This window comes from Octodon degus, unplaced genomic scaffold (genome assembly GCF_000260255.1).
Source record: "Octodon degus isolate 3935 unplaced genomic scaffold, OctDeg1.0 scaffold00122, whole genome shotgun sequence".
NCBI classification, from domain to species: Eukaryota; Metazoa; Chordata; class Mammalia; order Rodentia; family Octodontidae; genus Octodon; species Octodon degus.
In genome coordinates, this window is record NW_004524698.1 from 1,349,359 (window position 1) to 1,368,109 (window position 18,751).

General features: G+C 39.7%; 1 protein-coding gene and 1 pseudogene across 1 annotated transcript in view; one reads left to right on the forward strand and one right to left on the reverse strand.

Annotated features, from left to right (window-relative positions):
* Vwa8 (von Willebrand factor A domain containing 8) overlaps positions 1-18,751 on the reverse strand; it is a 441,297-nt gene that overhangs the window by 43,911 nt on the left and 378,635 nt on the right. Inside the window, exons 41-42 of the mRNA XM_023700137.1 lie at positions 10,239-10,364; positions 8,086-8,244 (exon numbers count right to left, since the gene is read on the reverse strand). Of these exons, the coding sequence (XP_023555905.1) occupies positions 8,086-8,244; positions 10,239-10,364 (285 nt within the window). The remainder of the gene's footprint in view (positions 1-8,085; positions 8,245-10,238; positions 10,365-18,751) is intronic.
* LOC101575498 lies at positions 1,453-4,268 on the forward strand (annotated as a pseudogene).

The window sequence follows — 18,751 nt, forward strand, 5'->3', positions numbered from 1 at the left end:
AAGAAAAGAACACAACCATACCCTTTGTCCCAGGTTTGTAATGGACTGGAGCTTTTACATTATTGTGTATGGTGATCTCTCCAAAGGACCCTTCCTAGCTCTTTTTCTCTTATCTGATGGAATTGTTTTTCTGCTGTTGTACTTTCATCTTTTGTAGAATTTTGAAAAATTTGTATTGACAAATAAAGTTGTAGGGATTGATTCTCAAAAAAAAAAAAATAAAATAAAATGAATGAAAAGGAAAAAAAAAAAAAAAGAATTCCTGGCCTTTCACAGTCTAGATGCACAACACTGGGCAAAGTTCTCAACTTCTTTGAATCTTAGTTCAGCATGTGCAAAACAGAGGTTGCAGAAAATGATTTCCAAAGTCATTGTCATCTCTGCTTCCATGCTTTTATTAAAATTCAGTGGTATATCCTAGAAATAGAATGAAAAACCACCTTTCTTTGTTTCAAAGAAACTATTCTATTCTCACCTCAAAAAAAAAAAAAAAAAAAGAAATCATCTGAATAAACTAAAAATATATGGTACCTTTCCCAAAAAGAAAATTCTTGTGTTTATCAGAAATAATAATCCAGTACTGGTCCGAGGATAGAGGTTTTCTGACTCTCTCCTTTAAAGAGGTTTTAGCCATGGAATATCTCCAAATGAAAATACTGTAGAAAATTTCCCTTTATTAAACATCAAGCAGCATCAGTGTAAACGGAATTGGTTTAGTTGAGTTGGGATGGAGGGAAATGGGGTAAAAGCGCTGCCCCAGGAAATAGTTTTCAAAGGGTCTTTGTTTTACTGTTAGAAAATGGTTGGTGGTGGGAGGGCTTGCTGGTTAGCTCAGTTGTTTAAGTGCCTGTTTGGGCCAACCCAGGCAGGCACAGGGGACCATGGTTTGATCCCCAGCTCCATATGCCATACTAGACCTGCCCTTAAGGGCAGCCAAAAAAGAAAAGAAAGAAAAGAAAAAGAAAAAGAAAGAAAGAAAATGGGTTTAGAATATGGTTTATATGTCTTCACAGAAATATTATATTTAATATCTTTTTCCCCCAAAGTTCCATTTCTGAACAAGCAAATAAATCTGTTCTGGTAGCACTATTTGAATGCTTAATAAAGAAATACAGGGCTGGCCAGATAGCTCAGGGGACTAAAGCATCTGTTTAGGCAGATGCAGCGGCCATGCTGGCCACACCCCTGGGGTGCACTGAGATGGCGATTGAGACTGGATGTGGTGGTGTGTGCCTGTAATCCCAGCACTCAGAAGGCTGAAAACAGGAGAATCACTATGAGTCAGATCTATGTAGTGAGACCCTGTAGACTCTGAACTAAATTTTTTAAAAAAGAAAGAGTTAGAGAGAGAGAGAGAGAGAGAGAGAGAGAGAGAGAGAGAGAGAGAGAGAAAGCAGAGGGCTGTGGGCTTCTCGCCTCGCAATTTTTGCACTGGCCCAGTTCACTGCAGAAATGACTGCTGTCCAAACTGGCAACATAAACTTCAAATGGGCCCCCAAAAATCTAAAGATCATGACTCTGGCGCCTGAAAGCCTGTTGGAGCCTCTTGTTACACAGGTTACAACCCTGGTCAACACCAATAGCAAGGGGCCCTCTTCTTATTGAAGAGTGGTCATTCCAAGAAGGCCCATGTTTTGGCTACATCTGTTGAACAAGCAACTGAGAATTTTTTGAGGAAGGGGGATAAAATTGCAAAAGAAAGTCAGTTTCTGAAAGAGGAGCTTATGGCTGCTGTAGATGATGCTAGAAAACAAGGGGCTGGGGAGATGGCTCAGTGGAGTAAGCATTTCCCTGGCAAGTGCAAGGGCCTGAGTTCAATCCCTGGTTCTGAAAAAAAAAAAAAAAAAGATTTGATGAAGAGTACTGCAGGAGAATTTGCAGATGATCTGTGTTCATCTGTGAAGTGAGGCAACATGGTTCGGGCAGCTCGCACTTTGCTCTCTGCTGTTACCCGGGTGCTGATTTTGGCTGACATGGCAGATGTCTACAAATCACTTGTTCAGCTGAAAATTGTGGAAGATGGAATCTTGAAGCTAAGGAATGCTGGCAATGAACAAGACTTGGGAATATATAAAGCCCTGAAACCTGAAGTGGAATGTGAAGTGAATAAGCTGAACACTATGGCAGCTAAGAGACAATAGGAGTTGAAGGATATGGGCCATCATGATCAGATAGCTGCACACTCCAGAGGAATCCTGCAAAAAAAATGTACCTATCCTCTATACAGCATCTCAGGCATGCTTATGGCACCCTGATGTTACAGCCTAGAAGGCCAACTGGGACCTGATACACAAGCAGCTACAGCAGGTAGTCATGGGCATTTCCAATGCTGCCCAAGCTACTGCGTCAGATGATGTTTCCCAGCACCAGGGTAGAGGAGGAGGAGAGCTGGCCTATGTTCCCAATAATTTTGATAAATCATTGTGGACCCTCTCAGCTTCAGGGAGGAGTGCTTTAGACCTTCCCTGGAAGAGTGCCCAGAAAGCATTATTAGTGCTGTTGCACTCCTGGCTGACTCGTCCTGCACACATGATGGCTGATGTGAGCAAATTGTGGCAGAGTGTAATGCTGTCCACCAAGTTCTACAGGACCTACTCTCACAGGATATGGGCAATGTTGGACATAAAGAAAGAAGTGATGCATGGAATTCTGCAATAGATAAAATGACAAAGAAGACCAGGGATTTATGTAGACAGCTCCACAAAGCTGTCATGGACCATGTTTCAGATTCTTTCCTGGAAACCAACGTTCCACTTTTAGTACTGATTGAAGCTGCAAAAAAATAGAAATGAGAAGGAAGTTAAGGAATATGCCCAAGTTTTTCATGAACATGCCAACAAACTTTTTTCATGAGGTTGCCAACTTGGCCTGTTCCATCTCAAACATTGAAGAAGATATAAAGCTTGTTCAAACATCTGCAAGCCAGTTAGAAGCCCTCTGTCCTCAGGTTATTAATGCTGCATTGACTTTAGCAGCCAAACCTCAGAGTAAATTGGCTCAAGAGAATATGGATCTTTTTAAAGAACAGTGGGAAAAGCAAGTCCATGTTCTCATGGATGCTGTTGATGATATTACTTCCATTGATGACTTCTTGACTGTTTCAGAGAATCAAATTCTGGAAGATGTGAATAAATGTGTTATTGTTCTCCAAGAGAAAGATGTGGATGGACTACATCATACGGCTGGTGCAATTCGAGGCCGGGCAGCCCAAGTCATTCACGTAGTAACCTCAGAGATGTACAACTATGAGCCAGGGGTCCACACAGAGAAAGTTCTGGAGGCCACCAAGCTGTTGTCCAACACAGTCATGCCCCATTTCACTGAACAAGTGGAAGCAGTCATGCAATCCCTCAGCTCAGATCCTGCACGGCCCATGGACGAGAATGAGTTTATTGATGCCTCTGTGTATGATGGCATCTGGGACATCAGGAAAGCAGTGCTGATGACAAGGACCCCTGAGGAACTGGATGACTCTGACTTTGAGACAGAAGACTTCGATGTCAGAAGTAGGACAAGTGTTCAGATGGAATGATCAGCTCATAGCTGGCCAGAGTGCCCAGGTAATCATGGGCTCAGCTTCCCCAGGAGCAAAAAGCAAAGATTGCAGAACAGGTGGCCAGCTTCCAGAAAGAAAAGAGCAAGCTGGATGCTGAAGTGTCCAAATGGGATGACAGTGGCAATGACATCATCATGCTGGCCAAACAGATGTGCATGATTATGATGAAAATGATGGACTTCACCTGGGGTAAAGGGCCACTCAGAAACACATCAGATGTGATCAGCACTGCCAGGAAAATTGCTGAGGCAGGATCAAGGATGGATAAACTTGGCCAAACTTTGCGGACCACTGCCCAGACTCAGCCTGCAAGCAGGGCCTGCTAGCACATCTGTAGCGTATAGCCAATCTACTGCCACCAGCTCAATATACGCAGCAAGGTCAAGGCTGAGATGTAGAACCTTGGTGGAGAGCTCCTGGTCTCAGGGATAGACAGCACCATGTTCCTGACTCAGGCAGCTAAGAACTTGATGAATACTATGGTACAGAGAGTAAAGGTTTCCTATGTTGCCTCCACCAAATACCAAAAGTGTCAGGGTATGATTTCCCTCAACCTTCCTGCTGTGTCATGGAAGATGAAGGCACCTGAGAAGAAGCCATTGGTGAAGAGAGAGAAGCAATATGAGACACAAACAAGATCAAGGGGGTGTCACAGAAGCACATGAAGCCTGTGCAGGCACTCAGTGAGTTCAAAGCCATGGAGAATATTTGAATCCAGGCTCACCAGTTGCCCGCTCTGAGCACCTCAATATCACTTACTTTTCTGGACCTAATGCCTTTGCTAAGTAGGAAACCTAACGCTAATGCTAGCCCCAACAGATAAGGCAGTAGACCTGAAGCCAGCCTGATGATGAATTCTGCAAGACATTGCATATTTCTAAGTTGGTCACAAAATGCCTTTAGAATTTAGAAATATGTTTCCAGCTATATATATTTTTTAAATATAAAAGTTGCACAACCAAAGAGAATTCCACACTCACTTGTCAGTAGCACTCTGAACCCTGCTGGGCTACATGCTCAGCAGTGAAGGTCCCACCAGCCCAGGGTGGCATGCAGTGCTGAATGACTCCAGGTGACCTGGGCATCTTAGGAGACAGTCTTTGGGAAAGGAATGTTCTAGAGAGGCAGGCCTTCAAAGGGATAAACTATGTGCAACAGTAACATAAAATACCTTAAAAAAACTGATTACTCTTAATGAAATGAAATCAGAGTTATAATGCATGGCTACAATTACTAATGTACTCTGCTGCCGGACATTTCTAAAGTTGCTCTTCTTGGGTGGCGGTTGTGATGCTATAGCCAGACCTTGTGTGTTCTTCTGGCTCCAAAGGCAAATTTTATCACTGGGCTCACTCTAATGATTATAGCGCTTCCTACCTTGAGCTTGCAGGTGAAGCCTGACAGAGTAGTTTTTGCTTAGGCAGTAGTTTAGTCCTTACCTTATTTGTGATTACTATAGCAATTACTACAAGTTATGATTTTGCTGTCTCATTTAAATTTTATGAATTTGAATGTTTTTTACACTAACTTATCTCAATAAAGTCCACTATGAAGCTAAAAAAAAAAAGAATACAAACTTTTGGTGCTATTATATACTTTGAAGAAAAAAAACACAAGGCATTAGAAGTCTTTAGAAGGAGGCCTATTTTAAGATGACTGTAAAAGGAGTCTCAGATGTTTGAAAAATTGGAATAAAGATAAAGGGAGAAAGTCTTCCTGAATTAAAAAAAATGGCTCTTAAAATTAGTATTCTGCTTCTCATTGTAATGTTTATGTATTACATGAACATTAAAAATTATTCTAAGATTAGGAGAATTTGTGCTGGTTATAAGCAAATCATATTACTTTTGTCTTAAGTAACAAATGGCTGCTGTACTTGGGAATAATCAAATTCTGTTGGCAGGTGATTATGAGAAACTTTAAACTCCAAATGGCTTAGAAATATCTCTTAGCACTAAATTACCTTCCCTCTCAGTAAATTTGGCTCAAGGGTCCCTGTGGTTTGGCATGATTCAAGGTAATACAGACTAAAAAGAAGAGGCAGTTTCCAAAAGGGCCTCCTGAACCCAGGTTGTACTGATCCCCAGCTCAGCAGCTGAGCCTCTGCCAAAGAAAACACAGAACAGGTGCCAAGAGAGGCAAGGAGTGTCTAATCACCACACGGCCAAAGGCTTCTTCAAAGGTTCAAGGAAATATAGACTAGACACCTTAAAGTTTTCACTAAGAGCTCCTCAAACTGTCATTTGTTCATGCATTATTGTATTTTTCTGAGTAAATTACATCCTCTTGTTAGCTATTCCTAGTCCTTACATGTCTTTTACAAATGAGAAAATGAAAGCAGAGAGATGAAGTTGAATATGATCATATAACATGAGGACATAGAGTAAAGCACATTGTATACAGCCACTGATGTGTATGCACCAAATATCTCTGAGAAGAGACCAAGAAATCCATCAGCAGCAGCAGGTACCAAAGAGGGGAGCTGGGGACTAAATGGGGACGGAGACTCATTCTTCACTCTTCCTCCTTTTGTACAGTTTACATTTGGTACTATAGACACTCATTCTCCTACTCCAAAACATGTAAATGTAAAAAGAAAAACCTCTCAATAAATGTAAGTAGCTCATCTCATCTTCTGACCTCCTCTGAGGAAGCTTGGGGAGCTCTAGCAGGAAGGATGGTCTGCAACCACTCAAATCAGACACATGTGGTAAGGGTGGTAGGAGGAAGATGCGGCTCTAAGTGCCATGGTGGAGGGAAGGCCTGTTGGTGCCCTGGCAATAGAGTGGATATCATGGGAAGGTAAAATCCAAAGGACTTTGAACACTAGGTGGATACAATTATGTGTACTGATGATGGATGATTGGTCATCCATGGCTCAAGTGATTTAAGAAATTATTCTCAGCCACATACTAGAAAAGACCTAACATAATTAATGATAGATATCTTCCACACTTTCCCTTGATCCATAAAATGGTAAAAATTAAAAATTAAAACAAATTTACATATGAGATAGGGGAGGGTAAAGGGAAAGAAAATCCTGAATGCTCACCTCACCTTTAGGCCATGAGATGTAACAAAGTCCTCATAGTTGGCCCTTGGTTTTGGCTGTAGCTTCTTGGTAACTAGGACTAAGAGGGAACCTTGAAGAGTGCCAAGGTTGTCATCAAGCACAAGGGGAGACACAGTCTACTTCTTCAAGGGGAACAGCTATGCCAAAAAGAGTTCATGTCCTATTTGTCTTTGAATTCTGTACATATGCAGAGCCTGGAAATCCACAGCACTCACTGCTGCAATCTTCCCCTCACCTACCACTTAATTCAGGAAGGAGTTTCTCACGTAGAACTTCACAAAAGGGATCCTGAGAGAGTTGGTGGCTGGGATCATTAGCAATGAGCCTAAGTGAAGGAACTGATTTTTTTCCAGTCTGTTTCTTACTATATGCAGCATAATACAGAGCCATAACTCAGGTGAGAAACAGGTAGGATGGAAACCTAAACCAAAATATGAATCTGCTTATTCCTGACAGACATGTATGATCCATAATAAAATCTAGAACACCTATGGATAGATTGTGTGTCCTTTACACACACACAGACACATCTGTACATACATCATTTCTCTCCATGGAATGTCTGATAATATCATGTGGCATGTAACTCTGTCCAAAGTTATTTGCTCTGATAAAGGTCAGGGTGCAGGTGCCCTCTGTGGCTGATTTGTACCTCATACTGTGTTATAACACAGCAGTGTGGGAGATCCCAGCTTTATGTTCAGAGCTCTGAGATGGAAGTTGTATAGCAAGATGAGCAAGAGCAAATTGCAAACAGTTTAAATGAGAGATTTAAATGAAGACGAATGGTCAACTTCATCATCAGATGGGGAGACATACATTATTGTGTAGTCATGGCCCACATGGAAAGGGAAGGCAAGGCAAGGCAGGGAGCAGCACACTTTGTAGGTTTGCTCAAGCCTTGGATGACTGCCTGGTTGCAATAGGACAGCAGTGGATGGATACAGGACATTAGGATGAGGAACATAGTTCACATGAAATATAGAGAACTATATTCTGTATATGCTCTTTGGAATATAGCTCTTTGAAGGTCCAATGAGGTCTAGTAAAGTAGCCTTGTAGGGGCTGATGCTTTAAACATAGTATGATGTTTAAAAATAATAATCCGGAAAGATATAAACCCCAACAAGGGACTCTGAGAAGTCTTGGAACAGATTTTGAAACTTCTAAGTTATCATTATTTCTTTCTCAATTTTAGGGTTAACATACAACCTGTAAAGTGCTTTCTTCTGTGGTAATTAGAGGTAGCAGTCTTTAAAGTTATGGTATCATTAGAACACATGAAACGAAAAGCTCACTTTGCACAGAATAAGTGAGCTAGTGAGAGGATGGAGATCTCTGTCTGCTCTGGATTGCATCTGCATCCACCCATCTATCATTAGGCCCTACCTCAGTGCTCTCTCTTGGACAGGTAGGACTGAAGACACCTCTCAGCCTTTTGAGTTCATGCCATTACCTTGAACTTCTCCTCGTAGTGCTCGAAGGCTTCCATGACCATACACACAGCCTCCATAGAGCGCTCCAGCCGGCCATCCACCCCATTGAAGCGGTACATGCTGCCAGACACATCCACCACCAGGCGCAGACGCTTGGGTTTCTGTTGTGGGCTGCCCAACTGAGGGAGAGAATGACAGCAAGTCTGTGAACCCATCAATGGCTGCAGTCAGGGACACTCACACGAGCTGCAGGCTGTCATCCATGAGGCCTAGCCCTTCATGGTGCAGTACTGCAAGGTAGAGAGGTGGCTACAGACTGCATTTCAGCCAAGTAGAATTCCAGACTTGTGCTGGTAGTCAGGGCCAGATGGAAAAGATTTGCTTGGCAATATACTGCTTTCAAGATCCAGTGTAGTCTAGTAAAGTGGCCTTGTAGAGGCTGATGCCTTAAACATAGTGTGATGTTTAAAAATAATAGTCTGCAAAGATACAAAGCCCAACATGTCACTTTCACTGCATGCCTCAGAGTCAGTGATTCAAATAAGTTTCTGTGATTTTGGAGGGAAGCCTGCATCAATTTTACTTGTACCTGTTATGTAGTCACTTGAAAACCATTTTCCACACAGGCTATAAAAAATGTCAGATTTCTCAAACAAGGTTATTGGAGAAGGCAGTTGGCAAAGAACTTAAGGAAAATATTTTTAAAATGTCTTTTGTCTTTAGTAAGCTTTCAGTTTTCTTTTCCTTCCAGTTACTGAACTGCTTCTTTTTTTTTCTTTTCTTGGCAGTTCAAACTTGAAAGTGGTGTCAATTTGCTTTCTGGAAACTGTCAATTAAAATTTAAAACTTAGGAGGATTCATTTTGATTTTGGACTGCTGCATGCCATGTATGGATCTTAAGACAAGCTTATTTGTCAGTTTCACCGACAAAACAAAAAAACCTATAGATTGTTCTGTCACTTTGTAGTTGTTGACATGCATGAACAACAATGAGCAGAGCCAGTAATTTCACAAAATGCCACACTAGAGGATAATGACTCAAGGCCAGTTCAGTATATATCTGAAAACCTTGCTGAGTTTGCCAACAGTGCCACAAACGCTTCCATGACTGCTCACAATTTCAGATGCACCCAAACACATTCCTTGACCACAGTGAGTCAGTAAAGAAAGCAGCTGACTCACACCATGACACAGAAATAAAAACTCTGCTAATGACCATCAGATCCTCTCTGAGTAAACATTTAAATAGAGTGACTGTCCCTGTCCTGGCCAGTCACTGTGTCCCCAGCACTCAGTGGCTACTTGGCATGTCTGGGTATTAAGAGCTATAGGATCTCACTGAGTTGTCCAAGGGACTCAATATTTCAGTCTTTGGCCATAATACAGCAAATCTTTTAAAATTATTGCTGTCTCTAACCTTATTTACATCAACTAGAGTTGTGTATGGGGTAATTTCTTACTTCCTAAAATTGTCTTAAGTCATATGACTTTAAAGTTACCAAGTGATATAGCAGGTTAAAGTTACTAAACAGTAGAAAACCACCAAGATTGCTTTACTGTGGTCACCTGATGAATCCTTTGGAAGTCATAGACAATAAGATGTCTTAAGTTTTGCCCCTAGGGCAACAGCTTTGTGTCCTGGGAGTGGATCTTTATGTGTCACATGGCAGCTCTCTTAGCTGCCTGCTTCCAGAAGGTTCTCGTTGTGGGATGTACCAGCAGATCATAGGCAGAGGTTGGATTACTTGTTCTTCAGACTCTTCTCTGCTAGAACCCTGAGGTTAGCTCTCCCTCTAACAAACATCAGCACTTCAGGATGTCCTTCTCTTTCCTGTTAGATCTTGGGTATGTGAGGACTTGCTATTGCTGGCACTGAATGTTCTGGGCTTTCCTACGCCCCACCACTACCTTTGTAAACAGTATTTGTCTTGAGTACTCCTTAAATCAGGGAACTTGAAAGTGCATTATGTTTCTTTCCAAAACCTTCATTTGTATAATAAATAGTGTAATATTTATGCTTTCTCTCTCTCCCCTACCTCACCCCTTTTCCCTCTCCCTGTTTTACTTCCTAGGTCTCTATATTCAGGATTTATGGTGTTTGGGCATATTCAAGAAACATTCCTGTACAGAAGGCTGAACTATGTATACCTGAGACCACTAGTTCAATACTTACTTGTGGCTCCAGCTCACCCCGACGTTTGTAGATGGCTTTTTCTCCGGTCAAACCCTCGATGATCTTGGCATCATCTAGTTCCCCGGTAGCTTGGTGTCTTAGCCATTGTCTTTCTTTACCTTTGGCCTACAATAACACACAAACCCATACATTCAGGTCTTTAATTAGTTCTGCAGGATATTTGACAGACTAGACTGGAATAACAGGAAACATACCAGGGATTCTTTCAGTAAGTGATGGTTTTGCATGAACTCAGTGACATAAATGGACCAGTTTCTGCTCTGGTGACAAAGAAATGTCCTTTGGGTGGGTTTTGCCAGTTTTAATTGTTTTAACATATGAACAACTAAAATGAACTCATTTGAAGTTCACATGAAGAGGAAGACAGTATGCAAAAGAACCCCTGGAGAAAAGCTCAATATCTGGAAATGTAATGATAATGCATTTGTTATGGATTTTCTGTTACAGTGTTTGTAGAAAATTTATTAGGTATAAAAATAATCAGGTTGAACTTCTTAACATTGTCTGCAAGCCCAGAGAAAATACGATCTTCAGAACTTTCTTTAGAAAGAAATTTGCTATTCCAGTTCTCTGATTTAGTGTGCGAATGAAAACAGCTATGAACAATAGGACAGGGGACATTTTGTTCCTACACACTTTTCTGATCTTCTTCTTTTTTTTTTTTTTTTTCAGAACCGGGGATTGAACTCAGATCCTTGAGTTTGCCAGCCAAGCACTTATCCTACTGAGCCATCTCCCTGGCCCCTCTGATCTTCTGTATTCAAAAATCCTCTGTATTTCTTATCCACAGGTACATAATATTTTGCCAGAATAATTTGCAATCATTTTCAGGTAGACTGAGGGGATAGTTAAATGATAAAGAACTATAATACCCCAATCAGAGCATATTTATCATAGCCAATGACTATATTTATGTTAAGACCTGGGAAAAATAGCTAAAATATTTTTATGCATGAAAATAGGATTATAAGATACTGTATACCCTGTTTTTACAAACACGGAAATATGGGAAATGGTGGAATTACAGCTCTTTCATATCTTAGTATTTTATATTTGGTAGTTTTTCTATAGTAGAGGATGGGATTTAAACTGATTTCTACTACACTATGATCTGCACTTTAAAAATCCCACAAAATGGCTTAATGTATAGCCCCTGCAGTAGTGAAAGCATAACTTGTTAATAGAGTTAGTTAAGCCATGTAACATCTAGTAAGATTAGGTAGGGAGTCCTCGGGATCACAGCCTTATCAATGTGTTTATGAAACTTTACAAAAGTCAGCGCTTAACAGTAACAATGGGGCCAGGGAGATGGCTCAGTAGAATAAGTGCTTCCCTGGCAAGTGCAAAGGTCTGAGTTCAATCCCTTGTTCCGCAAACAAAACAAAACAAAACAAAACAAAACAAAACAAAAACCAGTAACAATGGCACATATGTTACCTAATATGTCATATAGTTTTATTCCAATACAAATCCCATACTCTTCTTAAACTCAGCCCAGTTATTCTGCTTTCGTGTTGATTTGATGGCAGATAAACATTATTACCATGTTCTTTTGTCCTTTTATTCCTTATTTTCCCAGGTGACTAGTCTGTGAGAGTCTGTCTCCATTTATGACAGGCATTAAAAGGCAGTGCTCCCCAGCATGGTACCTCCAAAAATCACAGAATGTCAGGACTAGAAGGTACCGAGATGTTACCCAGAATAGCATTTCCCAGAATAAATTATTCTGCAAGTCTTGGGGATTATCCATTTCAGACACCAAGAATGATAGGAAAGAGGAAACAGGGGTTGGATCCTCTCTGCTACAGAGAGGAGGCTTGTGAGGGATGGCACAGTGGTCAAGGATGCCTGCCTGATCCACAAACCAGCAGAAGAGGATTCTAGACGCAGCTGTACATCTTAGCAAGTTTTACATGATAGCAGCTATGTGCTAATGTGGCCCAATTTCCCTGTGAGATCATGGAGTTCTTGCCACGAATATGCATCTGGGAAGCACATTCCCAAGGAGCACATGCCACATACCACATACCACAATCCAGGAATTGATTGCCCACTGAAGTTACCATCTTTACACTGATGACTAAGGAGATTTCCTCTTTTATTTCATGTTTATAATAATATATCTGTATTCAGTTATAGTAACTTTCATAAAGAACAGTTATCCATATTATATAAAGAACTCTAAAAACATTTAAAAAAGATTTTAAAAATGGGCAATAGACTTGAGCAGGAACCTCATTAAAGCAGACATACTGATGGCACATACGTATGTACAAAGATGTTCAGTATCATATGTTACTAGGCAGTTTCTAATTAAAACGTGTATGCTATATCACTACACATGTACTAGAATGGCCAGAATCCAAAACTGACAACACTAAATGCTGAGAAGAATGCAGAACAAAAGGAACTCTCACTGCTCCTGGGAATTAAAAATGCTACAGCTACTTTGGAAGACAGTTTTAACTATTTCTTACAAAACATACTCTTAACATACAATCCAGCCATTGTGTACCTTAATACTTTTACAAATGAGTTAAAAATTTAAGTTCTACATGAAAAAATCCATATATGTTTTTATCACAGTTTTATGCATTCTTGCCAAAATTTAGATGCAGCTATGAGTTTTTCAGTAGGTGAATGATAACCTGGCCCATCCTGACAATGAATATTACCCAGCACTATAACAATAAACTAATATATCTATTTATAAAGATCACATTGTAATAAAGTGGTCTCCGTAATTATGTTTCACTGATTTAGATATTGCTGTTTTTGACTAAACTATAGTAAGAAATTTACTATTTACCAGGAAAATATTTTTTTTTAATTTTTCTATCTTTAGTAGATTTTTAAGGCAGAGGTTTTATTGTTCTCTCTAATTATCAACTTTCAAGGCTACTTTAATGTGAGGGAGCTCTTCAAGACTATGAAGTAGACAAACAATTTCTTGTGGAAGGACTGGGGAATCCTGACTTTTGACATCAATTCTGTATCAGTAACAGGGTCCAGAATTGGTGGACCAGACGCAAGGCATCTAAGGGAATTATATGTGGCATAGATCTGGGATGCTGAGGGCAGGCAGCAGAGTGATGAAGAGCAGCTGAGACCTGGGGAAACTTGGTTACAGGAGTGGAGCAGCACTGTGGAATCTTTCTTTGCTATCCGTGCTAGTAATTAACACTTTACAAAAATGTCCAAAGAGGTTCCGGTTTAAGACATATTTTCCTTATTGCCCTTGGTAAGCTGGTTACAGAATTTAAAATAGATTCCTCTCTACTTCCTTACTTACAGTGACTATCATGATTAAGTACTGTCTAGCATGGGGACTGTCCCCACTATCCATGCTAATAAAAGAAAAGGACTTAGCAAGATTTGTGCTGTGAGTGAAGGTGAAGCACACGCTTTTGTTCCCCAATAAATCTGCAACCATTTTCTTGTTTTTTTTTTTTTTTTTGGTCTGTTTTCAAATTCCAGTATAATGTAATAAAGTTCATACACTGTAAGTGCAGATCCTAATGAACTGTTACAAAGTGAACATAGAATTTAAACCACCCACACTTCTAAAGCTTCCCAATGCCTTGTTCTGGACGTGACTTTCTTACTGCAAAGGCAGCCTCTATTCCAAACTCTTCTATCACTCAGTTTGCCTGTTTATAGAAAAGGAATCATACAATACATATTCTGTTGTCTCTGGCTTCTTGGCTCAACATTATCTCTGTGAGAGGTTTGCCATGTGGTAGGCAGCAGTATTTTATTCTCTTCCATCACCACAACAGTATTCTATCCTATAATTTTCACAATTTATCATTTCTACAATTCTGTTGTTTTCAGTGTGGGGCTATTATGAGTAATATCACTATGAATATGCCCATGACTTTTGGAACTCATATATGTTTTTGTTGGGTGGAAGTATTGGGTTATAGAGAATGGATATGCTCAGCTTCAGTGGAAAATGTATCGATTTCTCAAAGTGGTTTTCCAATTTACATTTCCATGAGCAATGTCCAAGGGTTTCATTTGCTTATATCCTCACGAATACTGATAGTCCTCATGAACACTTAAGCTGATATTGATAGCTTAAGTTTTTTTTTTTTTTCAGATGTTCCAGTATGGTTTATAGTATGCTACCATCATTTTTCTTCTCAGATAAATGTACTTTTTGGTATAGCTTGTCTTCGATATTTTCAGGATGCAAAAGTATACATCAGCCTTTTAAGTCAGAACTACTGGGCACAAAGACATTTTAATAAAGTAGCACTGATCATTAGTTCTTAAGTATATAACTCACAGACAAATATGGTAAGAAAATTTATTTTCTATCTTCTAGCAAGCTAACACTTGTAAACTCAAAACAGGAAGAGGCCTATCAGAATGGATATTCTTGATGGCCATGGGGAGCTTTTAAAACAGATGCTAAGGGATAAAGAAAAACATTATCTTGAATTGAGTATATAAGGGCTTCTGTATTTTATGGGACTCCTTGAAATGCTTCTTGAAATAGTACAATCCTACTGTATTTAAATAAATGCTTTTACCTATAACAAGAGGCCAAACATCATCATTACATAGCCCTATTATTTGAATAAAAATATACTGGTAAATATTCCCATTTGTTTTGTATTATACAATAAATTTATACTAATGAGAACTCATATTATACATAAAGCTAGGTTGTACTGCTAAAAAAATCTAAGTCACAGACTTTCTAAAAAAGAAATATCGTTTCAATGCTTTCATGTAAAAAACACTTAGACTAACTGAAACGCTCAGAGAATGAGGTATTCTGGTTGATTCACTCTTTGGGAAACGTGGTTAACCATCAAGCGCATGTGTGCACACACACACACACACACACACACACACACAAACCCATCTGTAGCACCGAGACGTTAGAATGAAGAGGCTTGACCAAAACCAATTATCTTGTGGTTTGTGACATTATCTTGTGATTTTAGTACGGAGAGCACTCTGATCTCCAGGCTTCTCTTATTTGAGTTACAATTTAGTAAGTTTTCCTTTACCTATGAATTCTACAATCCAGACAATTTTCTATCACTCCTTTAGAAGAAATTGGAAAGATTTAAGTAGCAGTTTTCCTGTAGAAAACTAAAAGTCTATAGAATAACATACAGAAAAACAGATGAATAAGTATTTGAATGGATACAAAAAAGTGATTTTCCTATTTAATAGCTCCCATTATTTTAATGTATCATTTTATTCCATTGGACACACTCAGTCAACATACAATTTTTACGTTACTAATCTATTCCACTCAAAGAAAGAGTATTTGCTAAATTAAAGAAAACTTTCATGTATATTTATAAATTATTAATTGGTGGTTCTCAATATTTTGACATATCCATTAAAAATGCATTACTAAATATGCCCTAGGTTCTAAATAAGTGATCCACTTCTTCCACCCAGGCTCCACCTCCTCAAATCACAGCAGTGTATACTTATTCGTGCTCTAATCCACCCATGAGGGTCAACCCCCATGATCCAATCACCTCCCAAAGCCCTCTATGAGTGCATGAAACTTTGGAAGACATCCAGATATAAACAGTCCCCTCTTCACACAGCAAACAAAAGAATCTTATGAAACATGCTGTGATATGCAAGACATACACTAAAAGGTATTGATATGATTAACTACATACATTTTAAAAACTCATGTTGAATTTATAGTTTTCTAGTCTTTTTTTTTTTTTTTAAGAAAGAAAAAGCTTCCAGAGTGGTGAGCAGCAAAGAATGAGCCTCACCAAGACTTGGTGTTCAGACATTGGAATATAGCAACATGAAGAAAGAGGGACGTGAAAGGATCTGAAGCCAGAACTGAAGCCTACAGAGAGAGTGAATAGGGACTTCAGTGAAGAAGGAAGAGGTGGCAGGCAGTGTTTTCTCTTTGAGTCCAGACTCACTGCATGGGAGAGGTAGCTGGAACCTGCAGACATATGGTTACTACTGGCAACGCCAGAGGCCTCCATGGAGAGAGACCAGTAGAACAGAGCTGGGGATGCAGCAAAATGCAGGGACTGAGTTATCAGGTTCAGATGTACCCCAGGAGAGGGCAATTGGCTAGGAGCCATCTTGGAGAGGGGCCAAGTGAGCTCGGAACTCGGAACAACTGCTGGCTCCGCCTAGCGGCGTCCAGAGTCAGGGAGCCAAGTTCAAGCCGACAGGAGACCAAAGGACTGCTGCAGGCTGGGCAGATCTGGTTCCAGCAGCACAGCCACCCTGAACTTCAGTAGCCCTAATGGTACAGGCTCACTGTGATCATCCACTATCTCATTGTAAAACTACAGCTGGCTTACTGGTATTAATCAACTCAGATCTGTCTGCCTGGATTGTTTCCACTGACAGCAGAGATATACTTTGAAGTAGACATTATCCTCTTTGTCCTTTTCTTCTTCTTCCTCCTCCTCTTCCTCCTTCCTCATTTTCTTCCTCCTCCTCCTATTCCTCTTGTTCTTGCCTATTTTGTTTTTATATGAGTATGAATATGGTTTCCAGTTGCTTTTTTATTTTATTTCTTTCTTCTTAATTTCTCCTGCTCTCCTGTCTTCCTCACTAGTTTCCCAAAGTTTGCATGATCTTCCTTTGTCCTCCAGTCTTGCTTCTAATTTCTTTATCTTTTTCTATTGCTCCAATTTTTCTTACAATCCATTTTAAATGTTCTCCCCCAAGAGTAAAATCACTATATTGAGGTCTTCTTTATTGCATATATTTTTCTGATTCATCTGGATTTTGTTATATGCTACAAATCTACTTCACACAGTTAAAGGGAAAATTAACAGCTACCTAGATTTGTCATTTTCTAGGCTGTGTTTGATGCTATTGTTGTTCCTGCTGGCACCACACTAACCAAAAAGACATAATTGTTCCAATTAGCTGTTCCTCCTGGAATACCAAAACTGGGACTGCTGAAGTATAAAAAAAAAAAAAAGAAAGAAAGAAAAGAAAAGTACTATAGGCTATTGCCAAAGAACCAGGGGCTGAGTAGTCAGTTACCTCTTATCCACAACAAATTGAAGAGGTAAGATTTTGCAACAGACTCAAACCCCAAAAGCCAAGTATATCTGAAAGACACCTTTAAGAAGTAGTTATTTCCTAAGGGTTCTGCATCCTTGTAATAACGCTGCTCACCACAGGCAATTTATAAGCATAAACCTAGGAATTAAAGCAACAAAAAAGTAGAAAATGAGAAGACACTTAAAAAAGATGCAATCACAGACCTCTAGCTCACCAAAGGGAAACCCAGGGGTAATGAAGTAGAACAATCTGAAAGCCGCCCACCTGGGCTCTGAAGTGGTAACAGTGGAAGTAACAAAATAGATGAATGAGGCTGAAATCAGAAATTAACTACCCTAATCTCCTAAGTAGCTGGAATTAAAGGCATGGCCTTTTTTTGTTGTTGTCCCCCATCCTTTTTTCTTTTTCTTTTTTTTTTTTTAAGGTAACATCTCATTTCAAGGAAAAATGGTGATTCATGTACTTAACAAAGATGTTTCTCTTAGGAAATACTATACATAAAAGACCCCCAAAACTCTACTAAAAGACTTCTAGATTTAATAATCAAATTCAGTAGCATGGCTGGATTCAAAGTCAACACTAAAAATTAATAACCTTCCTGTACACAAATAACAAATTCACAGACAGAGAAATTAGGGAAATAACACGTTTTTCAGTAGCATTCTCCCCAAAAATAAATACCTAGGAATCAATCTAATAAAAAAAGTAAAAGACCTCTCTATGTTGAAAACTACAGTAATCTGAAAACAGAGATTAAAGAGGATATCAAAAAATGAAGCAAGGGGCTGGTGAGATGGCTCAGTGGTCTAAAGCACCTACTTAGAACAAGCTTAACAAAGCACAGGGACCGCGGTTCAATCCCCAGCACCACATGCCAGCCAGCCCCGGCCCCTAGTGGGCTGAGCTGGCCACACACACACACACACACCACACACACACACATAAATAAAATAAATTGAAAAAAAATTTAAAAAAATAAAAAAAAAATGAAGCAATATCCTTTGTTCTTGGTTGGGAAGAGCCAATATAGTGAAAATGGTCATATTCCTGAAATTGTTACACACATTTAATGTAATCCTGATCAAAAAGTCAATAGCATCTCTCTCAAAATTACAGAAAATAATTCTAAAATTCATTTGGAACCAGAAGAGACCTATAATGGACTATGGAAACAAAGGCAAGTTAGGGGACATCACAATCCCTGATCTGAAACTGTACCACAAAGCAATTGTGATTATAAACAATATGGCACTGGCAAAAAAAAAAAAAAAAAAAAAAAAAAACAGACCCAAAGATCAATGGAACAGGCAGGTCCCGCGAGTCAGTGAGACGACCTGGGGCCGCGGGATCCTGAATAGACCCAGAGTGCAGGCCCCGCAGCGAGTGAGTGAGATGACCTGGGGTCCTCCGGATCCTGAATAAACCCAGAGCGCAGGCCCAGCACAGAACCCTTCAGCAGA